General features: G+C 59.6%; 2 protein-coding genes across 2 annotated transcripts; both read left to right on the top strand.

Moving 5' to 3' along the window:
- The first annotated feature begins 213 nt into the window (after window positions 1-213).
- TEKT4 (tektin 4) lies at window positions 214-6,164 on the top strand. Its single transcript, XM_059038487.2, has 6 exons — window positions 214-747; window positions 2,774-2,844; window positions 3,169-3,312; window positions 3,935-4,157; window positions 4,895-5,049; window positions 5,881-6,164. Exons 1-6 carry the CDS (start codon window positions 214-216, stop codon window positions 6,095-6,097), a joined length of 1,344 nt encoding a protein of 447 aa, XP_058894470.1. The 3' UTR covers window positions 6,098-6,164.
- Window positions 6,165-9,155: 2,991 nt separating this feature from the next.
- On the top strand, window positions 9,156-12,134 carry C1QTNF8 (C1q and TNF related 8). Its single transcript, XM_059037560.1, is given in 6 exon segments — window positions 9,156-9,188; window positions 10,707-10,826; window positions 10,829-10,922; window positions 11,635-11,727; window positions 11,730-11,808; window positions 11,810-12,134. Coding segments are annotated over 6 exon segments (744 nt in total).
- Window positions 12,135-20,765: the final 8,631 nt, after the last annotated feature.

The following is a 20,765-nucleotide window of genomic DNA, read 5'->3' on the forward strand; positions in this document are numbered from 1 at the left end:
AGGTGGGGCTGGGGCCTGCCTGGCCCTTTAAGAGGGCCGCGGTGGTGGTGGTGGTGGGATCCCTGTTGCCTAGCAACAGGAGGGCTTGGTGTGTACCTGTCAACGAGACAAGAAGACATGTCCTGCTTGGGGACAGAGTGGCCGGAGCTGCCCTGCTGACCGTGCTGAGTGGCCCTCCTCCCTCTCCCCCCTAACCCTGTGCCCGGGCGCACCATGGCGCAGACAGATATACTTCTGACCAAGGAGCCTGCCCCGCAAACGGTGCCAGCATGCCAGCTGCCCCGCAAGCTGTACGATGTGGCCCGAAACACAGGTGCTCACGTGTCCTCGGGCCTGGCCACCGCTGGTTTCCGCACGGCCAAGTACGTGGTGGATGAGTGGTTCCAGAACTGCTATGCCTGCTACCACCAGGCCTTCGCCGACCTCGACCAGTCGGAGCGGCAGCACCATGAGAGCCAGCAGCTGGTGGCTGAGACTGAGGCACTGGCGCAGCGCACGCAGCAGGACTCCACGAAGAAGGTGGGCGAGCGCCTGCAGGACATGCGCTGCTGGAAGTCGGAGCTGCAGAGCCAGGTGGAAGAGCTGGTCGCAGAGACTGACCTGCTTCTGGCCCAGAAGCAGCGGCTGGAGCGCACCCTGGATGCCACGGCCGTGCTCTTCTCCATAGCCACTGACAACCTGCAGTGCCGGGAGCGCCGCCAGCACCCCGACCTTGTGCATGACTGTGTGGAGATGGAGCTGCTGAAGGTTCGGCCCCTCCCAGCCCCCAGAACTGCAGACTGGGCCGCCCTACCTCTCCCCAAGGAGCAGGACCTTCCCTGGGCTGAGAGTGGGCACCGTGTGCCCACACGACACAGCTGGCAGAGGCCTTGGTGCCCGTGTACCACATGGCTGCACACAGGCACAGGGAGCCTGCTCCCCTCAGCACACGCAGGGACACACAAGCACATGCCCAGGCGCAGAGAAGGTGGCTCTGCTTGTAGGTGGGGGACCAGAACTGACTGGGGCCGCCCCGGCTGGGGGCAGGGGCAGGGCTCAGACCACCCAGGGGGGAGGTGCCGTCCTTGGCCCCAGGAGGGTGCTGGGTCTGGCCTTCCCACAGTCTGGTCCTTATAGTGGGTGCTGGGCAAGGCCTTGCTCCCTGCAAGGTGGGCCCAGCCAGGACATGCTGGGTTGGGGGCACTATGGCCTGGGGGCAGGTCCCAGCATGGGGGTTGAGCATGGTTGGGGGCAGGGGCGGGACTTTGGTGCCTAGGCACTCACCCTAGCCCTGGGTCCAGGGTTCCTGCTCTGCCCCTTGCCCCATTATAGCTCCCATGTGGGGGTGAGGCAGGGCCCAGGCCATGGCAGCATTCATACCTGGAATGTGTATTGGGACGTTTGCCTGAGGCTGAGACAATCAGAGGCCACTGAGGCAGGGCGGGGCCTGGCCAGTTCCCCATAAGCCCTGATGCCCCTCCACACACCCCTGAAAACCAGGAGGGGCCTGAGCTGAGCCCCAGGAGTGGCTAACTGAGGTTGGGATGTGGTTGGGTCATGGTGGTGCCTGCACCCACTGTGCGGTCCCTCAGTCACCCCTGGGTCCTGGCACCTGCTGAACAGCCCCTTTGGTCACCCTGGGTCACGCAAATTAAGCCTGACCCTGAGTTCCCAGAGGCAGAGGCCCCCATGCCCGTGTTGGAAATCCAGCCCAGACCAGGGTGCAGGTGTGGATGGGATAAAGGTGGGGTGGGGGCCACATGTATCCTACAAAGAGCCCTTTCCACTCTGAACCTGGCAGGACCTGTCCTTGGGGAAGCCCCCAAAGGATCAGGGAGTCACCTAGCCCAGGCCCCCGATGCTGGCAGGGAAGAGGTTCACCTGCGAACAGGCTGCAGGCCACAGGCACTCATGAGATATGGGGGAGACAGCCAGCCAGCCCAGGTGCCCGGAGACCCCCTGCAAACCCCAAGCTCAGGCCAGAACCTTGAGTACCTCCTCCTGGCCCCAGGCCCTTCCTCTGTCCCCCCAACATCCCACCCTCACACTCATTCACTCAAGAACCTCCCAAGGTTCTGGGAGTGAACCCTCTGCCCTGAGCCAGGTCCCCCGTCCAGTAGTACATGGACAACAAAGGGGCCAGGACAGGGAGATGGACCCACGGGTCAGAACTGGGCACACAGGGTTTAGAGCCCAACAGAGGAGAAAATTCAAATCAGGGGGAAAGAGTTTTTCCTGCCCAGAACATGAAACTGTCAGGGTAGCAGGAGGAAACACAGGGTTTCCCCTTGTGTCCCTTGTCTGGGTAAGGCCTCTCTGAGCCCAAGGCCCCAAGGGGCAGCCTCAGGGGGGCTCCTGGTCCCCAGTGGCCGGGGTCCTCAAAGGCTGTCGCCTGGCTGTCCAGGGGCCAGTGGGCAGTCTGGTGCCCTCAGTGTCTTGGGCAGGCTGCAGGGGTGGCCCCAGAGCCCAGGGGGTGCTAAGTGCCCAGCAAGTGGGAACCACTTCTGGGTGATCCTCCCCACAGCCCATAGAAACCCCCAGAAGAAAAGACCCACTGCACTGCCCCAAACAGCCCAGAATAAATCTGGCGAGAAAGCCGGGCTCATCTCCCATTTCCAGGAAAGAAGCTGGGGCCCAAGGCCACCAGCAGAGGTCAGGTGCTGGCAGAGCCCCCAGTTCCACTGGGGGTCACCCCAAATCTCAGCTCCTCCTAGAGGTTTGAGAGGCTGTCTGTGGGCCCCACCAGCCTGGCTATCCTCAGACTCTTACCAGGGACGGGGGTCTTCTTCCCCAGGAGGCAGACCTCATCCGGAACATTCAGGAGCTCCTGAAAAGGACCATGATGCAGGCTGTGAACCAGATTCGGTGGGTCTGGGTGGCCTCTAGGGCTGCCCTCGGGATGTCCCCCTACCCCTCAGGCTAGCTATGGGCAGGAAGTTGGGGTGACCCAGCCCTGAGGCTCAGAGAAGTGAGGGATTGTCCCCAGTCATAGCCAGGAGCAAAGGGCTGGGTAAAGGCACTGGGCAGGTAGGGGTGGCAGATTCCTGCATGGCCTAGGGGCCTGGGCATCCAGAACCCAGGCCAGCATCCCAGGGCCCACCCTGCCACTTGGGGGGCTTACCCTGCCCTGCGCCCAGGTGGGCCCAGCTCCCCACCCACACAGACGTAGGCCCTGTCTGCTCTCCCCAGGATGAATCACGAGCACAAGGAAACGTGCGAGATGGACTGGTCCGACAAAGTGGAGGCCTGCAACATCGACGAGGCCTGCTGCGGCTACCACAACCAGAGCACCGACTTGCAGTTCTACCCGCACTCCGCCAAGTTCGAGGAGAGGTGGGGTCTTCTGCAGGGGCTGTGCACAAACACCCAGCCCCCACCTGTGAGATTCCCACCTGGGCTCCTAGTCCCTCCGCTGGGGATCCTTTGTGCAGCTCTTCTCCTGGGGATGGGCAGGCGAGCGGGACCTCCGCCCAAGTGCCCGGCACACACGGTTCACCACAGGGGCCGGGGTTTGCGAGGGAGGCAGGACCCAGGGTCGGGGGCCGCCTGAGGCAGGGCGGCTGACTGCAGCTCCGCATAAGGCCGGCAGGGGGCGCTCGGCCACCACCCATCGCAACACAGCCCCGGGGTGGCGCAGGGCCCAGGGACGTAGGAGGCACTGGGGAGCGGGAACCACCGGGAGGCGCAGGAGGCACGGAAGACACGGAGTGGGGAGCTGGGGGCGCGGGGCTAGCGGGGCGGAGCTGGGGGAGCAGGAGGCCCGGGGAGCGCGCGGGGAGGCGCTCCGGGTGGCGCGGGGGGCGGGGCGAGGAGTGGCGCTAGGACTGGGGGTGGTCGTTTATGCTGGGGCGCAGGGGATACCGGGCGCGGCGGGCGCGGGGAGGCCCTGGTGCAAACTGGAGCCATTGGCAGGTGCCCCCACCGACCGCGGTGCCCGCCCACTCCCTTCCCGCAGTGCCTCCACGCCGGAGACCTGGGCCAAGTTCACCCAGGAAAACCTGTACCGCGCTGAGCGCGAACGCCTGGCCTCAGTCAACCTGCGGAAGCTCATCGATTGCATCCTGCAGGACACATCCGAGGACTTGCGGCTGCAGTGCGACGCCGTGAACCTGGCCTTCGGGCGGCGCTGTGAGGAGCTGGAGGACACGCGCCACAAGCTGGAGCATTACCTGCGCAAGGTGGGGCCGCCCCGGCCACGCCCATCCCACGTCAGACCACGCCCACTCGCGCAGCCAGGCCACGCCCATCCCACGACCTGGCCTCGCGCAGGACAGCCTCTAGGGTTGGACATCCCCTGGTAACCACAGAGAAAGACCAGGCGCAGACCGGGTAACCCAAACCACCCCTCCGCCACTGGCCACTATGCCTTTGTCACGACCTGGCCTGGCTCCTGCCCCTCCTTGGCCTTGCCCATCCTGAGGGACCCCTGAGGCAGGGCCCCCACTCCTCCCTGGGCCCCTATTAAGCTGATGAGAAACCAAGTGACATTTGGGGGTGGTGGCATTGTCACTGGAGTGACTGACCAGGGGGTGCTGCAAGCAGGAGCAAGGAGGGTGGAAGGAGGTGGGGCCTGGTTGCCTAGTGGGGTGTCCTCGGTGCTGACCCCTGGCCTGGCAGGGCTCCGACCCTAAGCTCTCAGGGTGACCTTTGCTGCCTTTGTCTCTCCAGCTCCGACCAGGGTCGGGGGCTGGTGACCACAGGGCTGGGGGCTCTCAAGCCAGAGCTGCTGTGCCACAAGCTTTGCTGTCCGCACCGCCCCCGGGCCTCCGGGTGCCCATGGGAGGGCCGAGGTGGCCGTGCACATCCTCCCTGCCTCCACTCCTCCCCCAGAGCCAGCGGACAGAGCCGCCTGCTCGACGTGGCACAGGGCTTGGGCTGCGGTGGGGGAGACCCACAGGGACTGTCCTGTGTGCAGACACTGCGGGAGATCATGGACCAGGAGCACAATGTCGCAGCGCTGAAGCAGGCCATCAGGGACAAGGAGGTGCCTCTGAAAGTGGCCCAGACCCGCCTGTACCAGCGTTCCCACCGGCCCAATGTGGAGCTGTGCCGAGACGCTGTCCAGTTCAGGTGCATGTCGCTGCTGGGGCCATCCTGGGCTGGGCCTGGTCACCAACCACCATAGGGCGCTGTCCACCCGCCTCCGGGCTTTCCTCAACCTCTGGGGCCCCCTTGAACCCCTCCCCCACCCCCGCACACAGCCCTGCAGATGTGAAGAGGAAAGACATTGGGCCCCACACAAGCACAACACACACACACACACACACACACACACACACGGTTCCCAAGTCCCCAGTCCTGCCCCAGCATGACTGGATGCTATGCATCCCTTGGGGGACACTGTGCCAGGCTCTGAGTGCCAGGGGCGGCCACACTCCCTGCTTCACCCTGGTGAGGAATTTCAGGGTCTGGGAGGCAGAGCTCTCCAGGCTACACGGCCGCCCTGACCATCCTGCTCGTGGCCGTCCACACCTCCAATGTCACGGTGGACACACATCCCCGCCTTGAGGCGTAGGTGGGGGTCACATCTTCTGTTTTCTAACTTATTGAGCTCGCAGTCGCCTTGTAAGCAGAAGTGCCCCTGCCTTGGGCATCCCTCTTTCCCTGTCCCTCAACTCCTTCAGAAAACTGGGGCCTCACTCGGCTCTAGGGGCGCCCAACTCTCTTCCAGATGCCAGGAATAGAAGAATAGAAGTTCATGTGGTGTCCTGGCCTGGCCCTCTCCCAGCCTGGCTGCTGGGTTTTCCTCTGGGCCTTTTGGGGGCCCTTCTATGGCCAAATATCTTGACCAGGACCCCCAACAAGGGCCCCCAGGCTTTGACCTTGGGCCTCGCACTCCCCACCCAGAAGGCCAGGTGTCCCAGGGCAGCCCCAGCTCACCCCTCCTTCCCACCCCCGCAGGCTGGTGAGCGAGGTAGAGGAGCTGAACCTGTCCCTGGCGGCTCTGAGGGAGAAGCTTCTGGAAGCAGAGCAGTCCCTGCGCAACCTGGAGGACACGCGCATGAGCCTGGAGAAGGACATCGCTGTCAAGACGAACAGCCTTTTCATTGACCGCCAGAAGTGCATGGCCCACCGCGCCCGCTACCCCACCGTCCTCCAGCTGGCCGGCTACCAGTGACCGGGAGGGCACCCCCGTGGGTGCAGGGACCCGTCTCCCCCCTCAAATAAAGAGCATGTTAGCTTTCTACTCAGAGAGTGTACCTGGACAGGTGGGCTTTGCCTGTGGACCCCATGTTTCAGCCATGAGGGGCCAGGAGTCTCCTGCTTGGGGTGCCCCCAGTCACCACCTGGGGAGAGGGGTCAGCCAAGAACCGTCAAGGTCCCCCCTTATTGCTCACTGCTGACCACACGGGGCACAGCCAAGGCATCGACAGTTTCTCTGCCCACCTGGGCCACTTGCTGGATGCTTCAGAGGGAACGTCACCTCCTGTCACCACTTGTCACAGGCTCTGGTGGCCGCGGTGATAACTGAAGCCCCACTCCTTTTCCTCCATGTGCCCTGGACGCTGTCTCCGGGGGCCAGCCGGCACTCCCCTCATTAGTGGGGGGTGAGCCTGGAGCAGCGGTGTCAGAACACGCTGCTGGCCCAGCTGTCCCTTGAGGGACTTGGCCCCCGGGCTGAGAGAGGCCATGCAGGGCGGGGCCTGGGGCAGTGACCGCTGGGGGAACTGTGGGACTTCTCCCTGCCACCCCCACCCGGCAAAGGGTGGGCACCAGACCCTGAGCTGGGGGTGGAGGGTCAGGGCTGGAGGGGCCTCCACCCCCAGCACCTTGGTCACCTCTGGCCAGGTTCCTCGTCCAGCCCCCTCCTTAGCCAGCAAGTGAGTCAGGCCGGGCTGTGGGCGGATGGGTGAGGGCCACAGAGCCCTGCTGCCCACCTGGCCCCACACCCTGTGTCCATGGCTCTGGGCAGAACTGGGCGCAGCATCAGGGGCTCCCCCCAAGCAGGGCCAGGTGGTCTCATGGTGGCCATGAGGCCCTCTCACTGTGCCCTCTGGGGACGAGCTCCAGGCCACTGGCCCCTCGCCCATGGCAGCTCATCAACAGGACTCGGGAAATGTCCATTAAGAGGCTGGGAGATAATAACTCAGCCGCATGCATGCCAGCCACTCAGACCCCCATTACCGCCTGAGGCCGAGGCGGGCTGGCTGTGCAGCGCAGCGTCCCCATCAGCGGCTACGAAGGCCTCCTTGTCCCTGCGCCCCACCCCTGCCGGGTGGCTGCTGATGGGGAGCTAAGTGGAGGTGCTGTGCGAAGGTCATTATCTCCAAAGCTGGGAGGGCGTGGGCACAGCCCCGGGGGGCCGGGCACTCATTGCCTGCAATTGTCTCATGACCACCCATGAGGCTGGCAATTTTGTCCCCTTGTAGAGACAAATGATCAGGCCCCGGAGCTGATGGGTAACTCTGGGCCACACGGCAAACTCCCGAGGCTGTGGCTGTGTCTCACTGGAGAATTAGCCTCCCTGGGGAGTCTGGAGGGTGGCCACACGACTACAACCACCCACAGGGATTCGGCCGCTGCAGGAGTGGGGAGCGGGGAGTCACAGAGGGGGACATCTGGGCCCTGAGGGTGGCTGAAGCCTGCGGCGTTTCCATCCACCACAGAGGACACTCTGGCCACTCTGAGTCCACTGGTGCCCATTTAACAGGTTGGGAAACCGAGGTCAGACGCAGGGAGCAGCAGAGCTCGGGTGTCTGCCCTTCTCTGGGAGCCCCAGGAGCCCCAGAGATAAAAGTGGGGCAGGCACAGAGGAGCTTCCGCAGGTTGACTGGGGCCAGTCAGCAGCTCCTGCCAGAGCCTGGACTAACCCAGCCCTGGGTTACGCCTACAGAAAGCCCTCCGTCCAGGCCACCCACATCCAGATTCCAGCAGTGGCTGCTGACAAGGCGTGGGAGGCCGCCGAGCCCCTCTGGAGTGTGAACTGGCATCTCAGGGAGGCCGGGGGTATCTGGGAACCGGCTCCAACTGGCATGATCTCCCGACAACAGCCCTCACCACTCTGCTCCCCTTCAGCCTGGCACGAGAAGCCCCTCAGTCTTGCCCTCTACCCTCATCCTTGCCCCCTCCCTGGTCATCAGTGAGGAGTGCCAACATGGGGAGCCTGAGGGGAGAGCCGGACCCTGGGCTGTGCCTGCACCTGCAGAGGCGAGAGAGCCAGCTGCCCACGGCCTGTCTTCTGGCGCAGCAGCCACAGTTCCCCAGGCCACGTCTGTGCCTCACTCTGCCAGGCAGCCTGGCTTGGTGGTGGCGGTACGGCGCTTCCCAGGGAGTCACATGTCCCCGTGCTCAGAGGCTGAGGTGCCAGGCCCTGCCCCTGGACCTAGCATGCAGCTGCTCAGGCCCAGAGCAAGCACGAGGCCAGGCCCTGGTGTGGGCGTAGCCCATGCCTGCCACTGCCTGGGGGGCCCTGTGAGTCATTCCTGCCAGGGGGTTGGCATCACAGGGACACAACCCTTATCCACTGAAAGGCTGGGCTAATGCCGAGGGCCCCCAACACGGTATCACGGCAGGCCTCTTGCCCCTCTGGGCACTGTGACCCTGGGAGGGTCCAGTGGGAGGTGGAGGCAGACACAATGGGTCTGGTCCGACGTTTCTCTCCCGTGCTTCACCCAAAAGGCTCAGCCCTCCTGTCCCAGCCAGAGACAGGAGGGTGTCACCATCACCAGGTGGGCTCAGCACAGGCATGGTGGTCTGTCTCCCCTGACTTTGGCCTCCAGCCTCCTCACCAGCCTCCCTGACTCCCCTCTAAGTCACTGCACCCCAGACAGAGGACGGCTGCCAGCTCATGGTTTCACCCCCAACTCCCCAGTCCCAGACACCCCAGGCCCTCAGAGCCATGCTGTGGCCCTTGGGCTGTCAGGAGGATACTGGAGCCCCCGTGGCAGGGCTGCACTGATGTTGCGGCAAGTGGCAGGCTGGTCGGTGGGTGGCTGGGCCCCATGAGCCTCCTGCCCAGGAGCTCTGAAGCTGGCCTGAGGCCTGTTGGTCTTGGATGGCCCAGAGGGAAGCCACGGGCACCTGGGGCGGACATGAAAGAACTCTCTCATGGGCCACTGGGCAGAGATGCCGGAGACGCCAGGCAGGCAGCAGCACCCGATCGTGAAATGGTAACAGGGAAGGTGGGAGCGGGTGGGGGTCTTCACAGCCATCCTGAGCAGGGCCAGGTGGCCAGGATGCCTGAGACCCCAGACCTCTGGGGGACCAAGGTAAGGGCCCCAGGAACACAGGCCTGTCCATGGAGTGGGCTCCCCAGGAGATACCCACTCCTGTAAGGTTCCTCCATGGGAGGAATTCAGGAGGGTTTTGCAGAGTCCAGTGGGGCTAGGGGGGTGCGTGACGGTCTGCTAGGCTCTGAGGGGGAGGTGGTGGAGAGGAGGGCTCCCACCTTCCAGGGAAGCTCAGCCTGGGAGTGGGTCTCAGACCTACTATGTAAGAAGAAGGACCTCACCCTGGGCTGCAGTCCCCGAGGGCTTCCTGGAAGAGGGAGCCCGAGTCTTTGCTCAGCATGGCTAGGGTACAGGGAAGAGTGAGGACCCCGACCTCACATGCCTGCCCTTGCAGGAGACCAACCCTGGCTGAGCCTCCCATACATACATGGGGAAACCAGGGCAGGCAGGGCCCACTTGCCAGGGAAACTGAGGCCCAAGTGATGTGGGGCTCACCCAGGGACCCCCAGTAGCTGCTGGTTGAGCTGGAAAGTGGAGCCTCCACCTGGCATGGATGAGCCAGGTGTCAGGCAGGGTCTCCCGAAGGAGAGGAGGTGGAGGCAAGAGGCCTAGGACTGGTAGGGCTTAAAGACCATCTTACCCACAGACGGGTGGGGGCCACATGGGGTAGCCTCCCAAGTTACCCGCAGGGGCCTGGCCTGGCCCACGGGAGGTCAGGATGAGGGTGCCGCCCTCTGCCAAGCTAGGCAGCCCGGCAGAAACTGCCTCATGTCTGACACCAACTACCTGGGCCCCGGACTCAGCCACTGGTGGGTGGGGTGCTGCCGTTCCCCGAAGCAGCCTAGCTGTCCCTCCTGGAGGGCTCTGGCCAGCCCAGGTGGGTGGGGGACTTAGAGGGCTGATTCAGAGTCCCTACCTCCATACAGCTCTCCCTGCATCTACCAGGTGTGGGGTCTCCAGCCATGGGGGGTTTGGGGACTGTGACTCCCCAACCATAGGCAGTTAGGGTGCCTGCCACTGCCCAGAGCTAAGGCCCTAAGGCCCCAAGGAGGGAGGCAGCTATGGGGAGGAGGGAGAAGCCCCGGAGAAGGAATCTGGAAGCACCAGCTCCCATGGGGTGGGGCTGCCTTGGTCACTCATGGGGACTCTGGAAGGGCAGGTGTGAATTGTCCCCTGTGCTGGTCCCTTCAATCGATGGTTGTCCCCAGGTGCTGTGTTAGGGAGGATGCTGAGGCCACATCCAGGTCCAGGGGAAAGTGTGTGGGGATCCATTAGTGATGTCTGTCGGGGCAGGGGTCTGAGGGTCCAGGAGGGCTCTGCCAGGTGCCCTGTCTGATGCAGGATGAGGCTTCGACCACGCCCACTGCAGCCCCTCCGGGGGTCCCAACTGTCCATCCTCACCCAGGCAGCTCCCTGGTCCCACCAGCGTGCTGTCTCCCCCACACAAGGGGACACAGTTGGGCTGCTGCAGGGGTGGGGGCTCAGCAGGGGTGTCCCCTCTCCACTCCCTGTTTTCCTCCCCCATCCTCTTCCTCCCTTCCTGCCCTCCGGACCCAGGCTCTGGCCGAGATAGCAGCCGCTGCCCTCCTGCTCCTCCTGGCGCTGCCCGCAGGGGCCTGGCCTGAGCTGGGGCTGCCCTGCTGGTTGTGTATGCACTGCATCTGCCTACCCTGGCCCCCACTGCCCCCAGCCCGCATGCCAGCATGAGCGACAGGGATGAGTGGGTGGGGCTTCCCCACATGCCATCCACCATCAACATCTCGATCCTCAAAGGTGAGTGTTCCTGGAGAGGCGGCCCCACTGCCCCCGGCCCCACAGGGACACTCCGCAATGAGGGGCATGGGAAGAGAGGCAGGAGAGCAGGGCGACGGCCCAAGGCTAGCTCTGGGAAGGCTGGGCCCCAGGGGGGCACACAAGGGCCTGCTCCCTGCTCCCCATAGCCGCCTCCTCCGGCGGGAAGCAGGGTGCCCTGGGGAAGGGGCTGTGGACTGGGAGGGATGGCGGGGGGGTGGGGTGGGGTGGCAGGTGGGGCTGAGTTTCCCTTCAATCCTGCTCCCCAACCCCAAGGGGGGGTGGGAAGGGGGTCTGGGAGCAGCATCCCCTTTGAGAGGCAAGACAGGCTGAGCTCTAAGTGGGAGCACTCTGAAGGCTGGACGGAGGCCACACTGAGGTTGGATTTGGTTACCACCTTCCCAGGCCTCTCCTCCTTCAAAACCCAGTTCAGACACTTCCTCTGGTAGCTACTGGACCCCCATCATCCCCGTCGTCCCAGCCATCCCCATGTGACCATCTGCACAGGCCTCAGAACTGCCAGGACCTCAGGGTGTGGCTTCTTTCTCATTGCCCCGTGGAGGGTGGGTTAGTGCCCACCTGACAGGTGAGACTGAGGCTCACAGAGGTGAGGTCACTTGCAAGGCCGTGTGGCCAGAGAATCTGACCCTTGAAACTTTGACCAGGGGCTTCCCCTTACCCCCCACCCCCACAGGTGAGAAGGGTGAAACGGGGGTCAGAGGTCGCTCCAGCAGGAGCAGGAAGGAGGGCCCGCCCGGCTCCCGGGGCCTCCGTGGCCACAAGGGCCAGAGGGGCAGGTGGGGCCGCCGGGCACCCTGTGCCAGCGTGCCTACGTGGCCTTCTTGGTGGGCCGGCGAGAGGGGCTGCAGGTCAAAGGACGGTGCCTTCGACCTGGCCTCCAGCCACTTCCTCTGTGCCGTGCCCGGCGTCTACTTCCTGACCCTCAACTTGCACACCTAGAATTACAAGGTGACGTACCTGCACATCATGTGCAACCGGCAGGCCGTGCTGTATGTGCAGCCCAGCGAGTGCAGCATGATGCAGACACAGAGCCTGCTGCTGCCGCTGGCCACGGGTGACGCTGTCTGGGTGAGCATGTTCCAGAGGGACAGCGACAACGCCATCTACAGCGAGCGCGGTGACCTCTACATCACCTTCAGCGCCCACCTGGTCAAGCCGGACGCTGAACTCTAGCAGCCCCCACACTACATCCAGCCCTCAACAGCAGTCATTCCCAGAGCCCTGCAGCCCAGGACTGATGCCAGCTGAGATAGAGCACCAACTGCGTGCAGACGCTGAGCTGAGCACAGGGGTGTGGCAGGAGGAAGACAGACCCAGGCCTGCCCTGCTGGAGATGACCCAGACAAAGGTTTCACACCAAGACATTCAGGAAGCAGACCCTTGTTCTGGGCGCGTGGTGGATGGGGGATGGGGGGTGGGCCGGAGCACCTCCACACGCGATGGAGTTTGCTCCCCTGGTCGAGCTACCTATTTTGCATATAAAGGCTGTGTCAGGAGCCACTGCCATGGAGAGCTTTACAAAGCACCTATTGGGTGCCAGGTTGGTTGCTAGGGAGGTTGCAGGGTAGTGGGGGAAGGGGGTCAAGTGCAGATGCCGGCCTTCCTGGAGCCAACTCTAGCAGGAAGCATGATGGATTCCAGGGTGTTCGAGGGCAGCAGAGGCCACAAGACAGGTTGAAATGGAGCAGGTTAGGGTGCTGGCCTGGCCGGGACGGGTCTTGTCCTTGGTGAACACGCCACCAGCCCTGGTGGGCTGATTTTCTGGGGCTCAGCATCCTCTTGTCTGTCTGGAATGGGCTGGAAAGGGGAGGAAGCTCATACTTGGATGTGCACCTGAGCCCAGGGAGCCCCAGACCCCCACGGTGTCACCTCCTACTTAGGTGTGCTAATGCTGGGCCTGGCGGCAACGGGAAATGACCAGGCTGGCCTCATCCCTGCGGACGGGTGTGGGTGGAGTTTGGCCATGCTCACTCCACAGGAATCCCCTGTCCACCCCAGAGTCGGAGCCACCAGGCTACACCACACTCGAGTCCACTCTGAGTCTTTCCTTTCCTGCCACGTGTCCTCCGGCCACTCTGGGACCTTCTGTCCAGCCCCTGTGGCCCCATCACCTGCCGCCTCCCCTCTGGCCCTCCCCTGGCATCCCCCCCTGCAGCTGCTCCCTCCCGAATGAGGATTCTGGGCCAGTGAGACCGCTGGGGCCCTGGCAAGAGCAGTGTCTGGAATCACCAGAGCCCGGCGAGCTGGCCGAGGTCCTGGGCCATGCAGAGGTGGCTGGAGCTGCAGGCTGGCCGGGTTGAGCAGGCCAGGGCTGCTGGACAGGTGCTGGACAGGCATGGGGGTTTCCACCTCAGGGTCTTTGGCCCACAGAACGACGGCCTGGCTGATCCTGTCTCCTCATCACGTCCTACCCCGGCCCCCACTCCTTCCCACCAGGAGCCCAAAGCATCCTGAGATGGATCTCTGACTGGCTGGGGGCCCCACATCCACCTGGCCCTGGCAGATCCTCTCCAGATCATCATCGGCTGATGGGGGAGGTGGGGAGGGGTGGGGGCCCACTCATCCTTTTCACAGACAAGCACCTCCTTGTCCCCAGGGAGGGGACACAGATGGGATCACAGTGACCCTCCTCTGCCACCACAGAACTCAGTTATCCCTCAGAAACATCAACCCTGAATGAGGCTGGAGCCAGGAACGTCCCACACCCACCCATGAAGAGCAGAGCCCACCCTCCCAAACACACAGGCCAGGACAGGCCACGCCCTTGACAGGTGGGGAAACTGAGGCCTGGCAAGGGGGTGTAGACCTCCAAGCTGTGTGGGCTGGGAGCTGGTCCCCTCCATGGACTGGGCTGTCTCCCCTAGTATGGCCTGGAACAGAGGGGGAGGCAGGAGACGGGCCCCCACTGGGGAGGGGCTGTTGGGACTTCCTGTCTGCAGGGGTAGGGGGCTTTTTTAAAATATCTTTATTGTAGTATAATTGCTTTACAATAGTGTGTTAGTTTCTGCTTTATAACAAAGTGAATCAGCTATACATATAAATATATCCCCATATCTCCTCCCTCTTGCATGTCCCTCCTACCCTCCCTATCCCACCCCTCTAGGAGGTCACAAAGCACCAAGCTGATCTCCCAGTGCTATGCGGCTGCTTCCCACTAGCTATCTATTTTACATTTGGTAGTATATATAAGTCCATGCCACTCTCTTTGTCCCAGCTTACTCTTCCCCCTCCCTGTGTCCTCAAGTCCATTCTCTACATCTGCATCTTTATTCCTGTCCTGCCCCTAGGTACTTCAGAACCTTTATTTTTAGATTCTATATATATGTGTTAGCATACGATATTTGTTTTTCTCTTTCTGACTTACTTCACTCTGTATGACAGACTCTAGGTCCATCCACCTCACTACAAATAACTCAATTTCGTTTCTTTTTATGGCTGAGTAATATTCCATTGTATATATGTGCCACATCTTTTTTTTTTTTTTTTCTCCGTACGCGGACCCCTCACTGCCGTGGCCTCTCCCTTTGCGGAGCACAGGCTCCAGACGCGCAGGCTCAGCGGCCATGGCTCATGGGCCCCGCCGCACCACGGCATGTGGGATCCTCCCGGACCAGGGCACGAACCCGTGTCCCCTGCATCGGCAGGGGGACTCTCAACCACTGCACCACCAGGAAAGCCCCACATCTTCTTTATCCATTCATCTGTGGATGGACACCTAGGTTGCTTCCATGTCCTGGCTATTGTAAATAGAGCCTCAATGAACATTGTGGTACATGACTCTTTTAGAATTATGGTTTTCTCAGAGTATATGCCCAGTAGTGGGACTGCTGTGTCATATAGTAGTTCTAGTTTTAGTTTTTTAAGGAACTTCCATACGGTTCTCCATAGTGGCTGTATCAATTTACATTCCCACCAACAGTGCAAGAGGGTTCCCTTTTCTCCACACCCCAGAAGTTATTGTTTGTAGATTTTTTGATAATGGCCATTCTGACTGGTGTGAGGTGATACCTCACTGTAGTTTGGATATGCATTTCTCTACTGATTAGTGGTGTTGAGCATCCTTTCATGTGTTTGTTGGCAATCTGTATATCTTCTTTGGAGAAATGTCTATTTAGGTCTTCTGCCCATCTTTGGATTGGGTTTTTTTTTTTTTTTTTTTTTTTTTGATATTGAGCTGCATGAGCTGCTTGTAAATTTTGGAGATTAATCCTTTGTCAGTTGCTTCATTTGCAAATATTTTCTCCCGTTCTGAGGGTTGTCTTTTTGTCTTGTTTCCATAAACAAGCCTTTGCTGTGCAAAGGCTTTTAAGTTTCATTAGGTCCCATTTATTTATTTTTGTTTTTATTTCCATTTCTCTTGGAGTTGGGTCAAAAACGATCTTGCTGTGATTTATGTCATAGAGTGTTCTGCCTATGTTTTCCTCCAAGAATTTTATAGTGTCTGGCCTTACATTTAGGTCTTTAATCCATTTTGAGTTTATTTTTGTGTATGGTGTTAGGGAGTGTTCTAATTTCATTCTTTTGCATGTAGCTGTCCTGTTTTCCCAGCACCACTTATTGAAGAGGCTGTCTTTTCTCCATTGTATATCCTTGCCTCCTTTATAAAAAATAAGGTGACCATATGTGCGTGGGTTTGTCTCTGGGCTTTCTATCCTGCTCCATTGATCTATTTTTCTGTTTTTGTTCCAGTACCATACTGTCTTGATTACTGTAGTGTTGTAGTATAGTCTGAAGTCTGGGTGCCTGATTCCTCCAGGTCTGTTTTTTCTTTCTCAAGATTGCTTTGGCTATTTGGGGTCTTTTGTGTTTCCATATAAATTGTGACATTTTTTCTTCTGGTTCTGTGAAAAATGCCATTGGTAGTTTGATAGGGATTGCATTGAATCTGTAGATTGCTTTTGGTAGTATAGTCATTTTCACAAAGTGGATTTTTCCAATCCAAGAACATGTTATGTCTCTCCATCTGTTTGTATCATCTTTAGTTTCTTTCATCAGAGTCTTATAGTTTTCTGCATACAGGTCTTTTGTCTCCTTAGGTAGGTTTATTCCTAGGTATTTTATTCTTTTTGTTGCAATGGTAAATGGGAGTGTTTCCTTAATTTCTCTTTCAGATTTTTCATCACTAGTGTATAGGAATGCAAGAGATTGCTGTACATTAATTTTGTATCCTGCTACTTTACCAAATTCACTGATTAGCTCTAGTAGTTTTCTGGTAGCATCTTTAGGATTCTCTATGTATAGTATCATGTCATCTGCAAACAGTGACAGCTTTACTTCTTCTTTTCCAACTTGGATTCCTTTTATTTCTTTTTCTTCTCTAATTGCTGTGGCTAAAATTTCCAAAACTATGTTGAATAATAGTGGTGAGAGTGGACACCCTTGTCTTATTCCTGATCTTAGAGGAAATGGTTTCAGTTTTCCACCATTGAGAACGATGTTGGCTGTGGGTTTGTCATATATAGCCTTTATTATGTTGAGGTAAGTTTGGAGGGGGCTTTCTGTCAGCAGCCAACCCCAGGGCCTGGGCCTGAAGCTTCCCTTGAGGGCTGTGATGGTCCCACCGAGGCTGGATCTCAGCCAGCTCTGGACCAGGAGGATAGGGGCTCCTGGTGTCCCAGGTATGAGACCCTCGCATCCCACGTGCAGGCCCTACAACCCCATGAGGAAGCTGAGACTCAGAGGTGTGGGTCCTTGAGCTCAGGCCTGGGAAGGGCAGGCCTGTGACTCCAGACCCCCAGCACAGGCAGGGGTCTGTACCACAAGATGCATAGCATCAGGGTCTCAAAGGGATTCCTGCCCCCAGGAGCCCCAAGGCCCAACCAGGCCCAGCCGTGGCACATGGCAGGTGGCAGCAAGACTCTGGGGGGCTTGTTACAGCCAAGGGGTTGGGGGTTGGAGTAGGACATTCTGACTGGTGAGGCCCTGATCCCACTAGAGACTAGAGGGTGCTGGGTGGGACCTCGGGAAGCCAGAGGGAAGGCCGGGACCCCTTCCCCCGATCCACATCCTGGGACCTGGCCCCTCCCAGGATGCTGAGTTGGGCTGAGAAGCCTCAGGCTGCACTTTGGCCCTTTGGCCTGTGTCCTTTTATGGCTGGAATAGCTGGACACGCCCAAGGTGCTTGGCAACCATCAGGGCATCAGGAGCCACTTCGGAGCACTAATGGGGGCCGTGGTGGCTGGGAAGATTCCACTGTAGAGATAAAGGTGCCCGAACAGGAGTGCGGGAGGTTGGAAGCACCCCAGCGTCCCTCCTCTCTCCTCCCAGGTCCTGGACTCCCCTGCCACCCTGACAGGGACCCAGACCCACTGTGTGCTGCAGGCCAACCTGGACGGGTGGGGCCAGGAGAGCAGCCCGTGTCCAGCAGCTCCAGACAAAGCCTGGGCTCTTTCTGGCTCCTTGTGCGGCCTCAGCTCCCCTGTCCAGCATCAGGGTGCAGAGCCCTCCATGCTCCACTGGGCCTTGAGGGTGCAGGGCCGGGGTGGGCATTCTCGTGAAGGCTTCAGACCCCATGGCTGCTCGGCCTCCCTCTCACTCACTCTGTCCACGGTGCCTGGAAGGGAGGTGCTGGGGCAGCTTGGCTGAGCCTTCTGGGACAGACCCTGCTCCCAGCTGCTGACCCAGGAGAGCAGAGCAGGTCAGGCCAGAGGGTGTCTGACCAACTCCAAATCCAAGGCCACCCCCCCCCATGCTCAGAGAACCAGGGGCAGGGTGGGGGCTCCCCTTAGTGTGGCTGAGAACCCCTTGAAGGCAGCCGGCCAGAGCCTCAGAGCACAGGGATGTGCCAGGGGACACTGTGGGTGGGCCCAGGGCAGGGCAAGGCGGCGGTGCCTGCATCCCCCCAGCCCAGGTTTATTTAAAAACAGCGACTGAGAACAGGGTGGGATGAGGTGAAGTCGTTATCTCTGCAAAGTGATGAGCGGCCCGAGACTCAGAAATCTGCGTGCCCAGGCTGCTGCCCTGACCACTTAGGAGATGAGAAGGGAAATGGCCCCAATCAGAGCAGCAGCCTCTAGGCACCCTCTGTGGGGCCTCGGTGGAATCAGGACTGGCCTGCGGCAGGAGAAGAAAGCTGGAAAATACTAGAATACAGGGCAGCCTGAGAGATGGATCCTGCGGGAGCAAGTTTCCCGTATCAGTTTATCCATTTGGTGGAATTCCAACAAAACACCCATTTTTAAAACTTGGGTGAAATTCATACACCATAAAATTTACCATTTTAAAGTGAACAATACAGTGGCATTTAGTACATTCACAACGTCATGCAACCCACATCTCTATCTGGTTCCAGAACCTTTTCATCACCCCACAGAAATCCCGATCCCACAAGCAGGCACTCCCACCCCCGCCCCCAGCGCCTGCTTTCTGTCTATGGATTTGCCACTTCTGGACATTTTGTGTAAGTGGAATCACAAACTCTGTGGCCTCTTGTGTCCGTCCGTGTTGTAGTGTGTGCTGGCACCTCACCCCTTGCCACGGCTGAGGGGTGCCCCACTGTGCGGACGGACCACGGTTTGCCTGTTCACCTGTTGATAAACATTCAGGTTGTTCCCACCGTTTGGCTATTGTGGGCTGTGCTATGGTGAACATCGGTGTATAAAACCCATTTTCTAACTTTGTAAAATAGTGTTGAAGGGCACTTGGAGGAATGGGTAGGCAGGAACCAGCTCAGTTCTGTGTGCTCTCTTGGACATGGAAACAGATTTGGAAGATATGGTGATGAGTGCAGTGACCACCAGACAGACAACAGGAACCCCCAGAGGCCTGTCAACCAGGGGACAAGAGCCTGAGGTACCAGCAGGGTTGGAAAAAGGAGTCGTTTGCATTCAAGTGTCACTCATGGACTAAAGCAGATATCAGTGAAGTAAAAAGTTGTCAGCAATACAACCATTAAAAATATGTGGGACACACACAACTCACAGCAGCCAAAAAGTGGGAACATCCAGGTTATCTATCGATGATGAACCTATAAAGTGTTGTTGGTCCCTCCATACACATTTTATGGAGTGTGTATTGTACCACAACTAAAAAATAAATGGGAATATTTAGCTAATTTCTGGATGGGAAAGACATCTCATTTTTTTTTTTAAGGAGGAATTTCCCAAGCAGAAGAGGGATAGGTTTGATTTTGTAAAAATAGAAAATATTGTTCTACATCAGTCCTGAAGCCAAAACTTATGATGCTAGGAAGTGCTCCTGCCTTGGGGAGAGCAAGGCTGGGGTTCCTGCCTTCTAACGAGCCCCCAGATGGACAGAGAAATCTTGAGAGGAGAGAGGAGATTCATCTGTAAAGGAAGGAGTGCTCCTTCTATATCGACCACCAAGGGCATTGCGTCCAGATATTGTTTCCAAGCTGCCTGATCACCACCATCATCTGTGTCCCTCAGGGAACCCGTGGGCAGGGCCTTGTGGGCCCCAGCAGGGTGGCTCCAGAGGACACATGGGCAGACAGGTCCACTGTCCAGAGGGCCGAGAAGGCCGCAGCCATGGGTCAGGAGGAGACCCCAGCAGCGCAGCTCATGGGAGCCTTGGTCCCCTCCCCTTTGCATCAGCATCTTCCAGATACTGCCTGGTCCCAGGCATCCCTCAGCATGGCCCCTGGGGGCTCAGCTAGGAGGAAGGGTGGGACCCAGGCTCCAGTGTGGGGGGAGGTCGGGGGACTCTGGAAGCTGACCCTCATCCTAGGGCCGCCCTCTCAGGCCTGATGACCACAAAAACACGGACCCCTACGGACCAGGCCACTTTTCAGGTGCCCAGCAATGAGAGCCTGGCAGCGTATGGGAAGGGGGATGGGAGAGGGTGGGCACTCCGTCCCCAGTACGGCTGCTGCCTTTGGCTGCAGGAGGGCCATAGGTCTCCTTGTCCTGATAGCCCCATCCCCCACCCGCCAGGTGGTAAAACTACCCGCCCACCACTCTGCAAAACATCCTTTAATTAAACCCTCTTCAAACTGCCCAAGTGGAGGGGACACCTGTTTCCTGGGGGGCGGGGGGGAAGGTGGGACAAGTGGGGTCACGGGGAGCCACTCGGGGTGGAAGCAGAAGGGAATCATGGCCAGTCCCCACTGCCCAGGGGTCAGGTTCCTCCATCTGGAGAGCCGGCCCCTGCGGATGGCACCAGGAGGACCATGCCCCTCCCCCTCCTGGGGCGCCCCGGCCCCTACACCCACAGGCCCGGCGCCCTATACCCTGTAGCCACGGTCAGCTGTCTGTGCAGATGTCACAGAAGAGAGTGGCTGAGAAAGGGCCTCAACGCCCCTCCCCAGAGGCAGGGGCCAGAGGAGGGAGGTTTGCTCAGGCAGAGACCCTGCTGCCCCCAGTGTGGGGACCCATGCAGATGGAGCCCCCAGACACCCATCAGTGCGGATATGACAAATGCATAGTTGTTACCACCACGTCCAGATATGCAGCCTGAGGGAGTGGGGAGGGGGTGGGCCTGGGACAGGGAGGAGCAAGGGCCCTGGAGAGGGGTGAGAGCTCGGGGAGGGAAGGACAGAGATGGGGACCCCAATCAGGTTCCTGGACAGTCACTGGACCTTCAAGGTAAGGACCCCAACTGGACAGAGCCACCATCACTCAATTATCAATCAATTATCACATCAATCACTCAGTTATTCATTCAGCAAACACACTTCAGGTTCATGGTGGCCAGACCAGCCCTCGGGAGCCAGGATGGCATGCGCCAGTCTGTACAGGACAGCAGCAGAGGGGAGGCAGCACTGTAGGGCTGGGATCCCCCATCAGCCAGGATGGAGGGGGGTCATGGACCCAGCAGTCTCTCCAGGTCCTCAGCCCACCCAGTCCT

The sequence above is a fragment of the Kogia breviceps genome, chromosome 14 (genome assembly GCF_026419965.1).
Source record: "Kogia breviceps isolate mKogBre1 chromosome 14, mKogBre1 haplotype 1, whole genome shotgun sequence".
NCBI classification, from domain to species: domain Eukaryota; kingdom Metazoa; phylum Chordata; class Mammalia; order Artiodactyla; family Physeteridae; genus Kogia; species Kogia breviceps.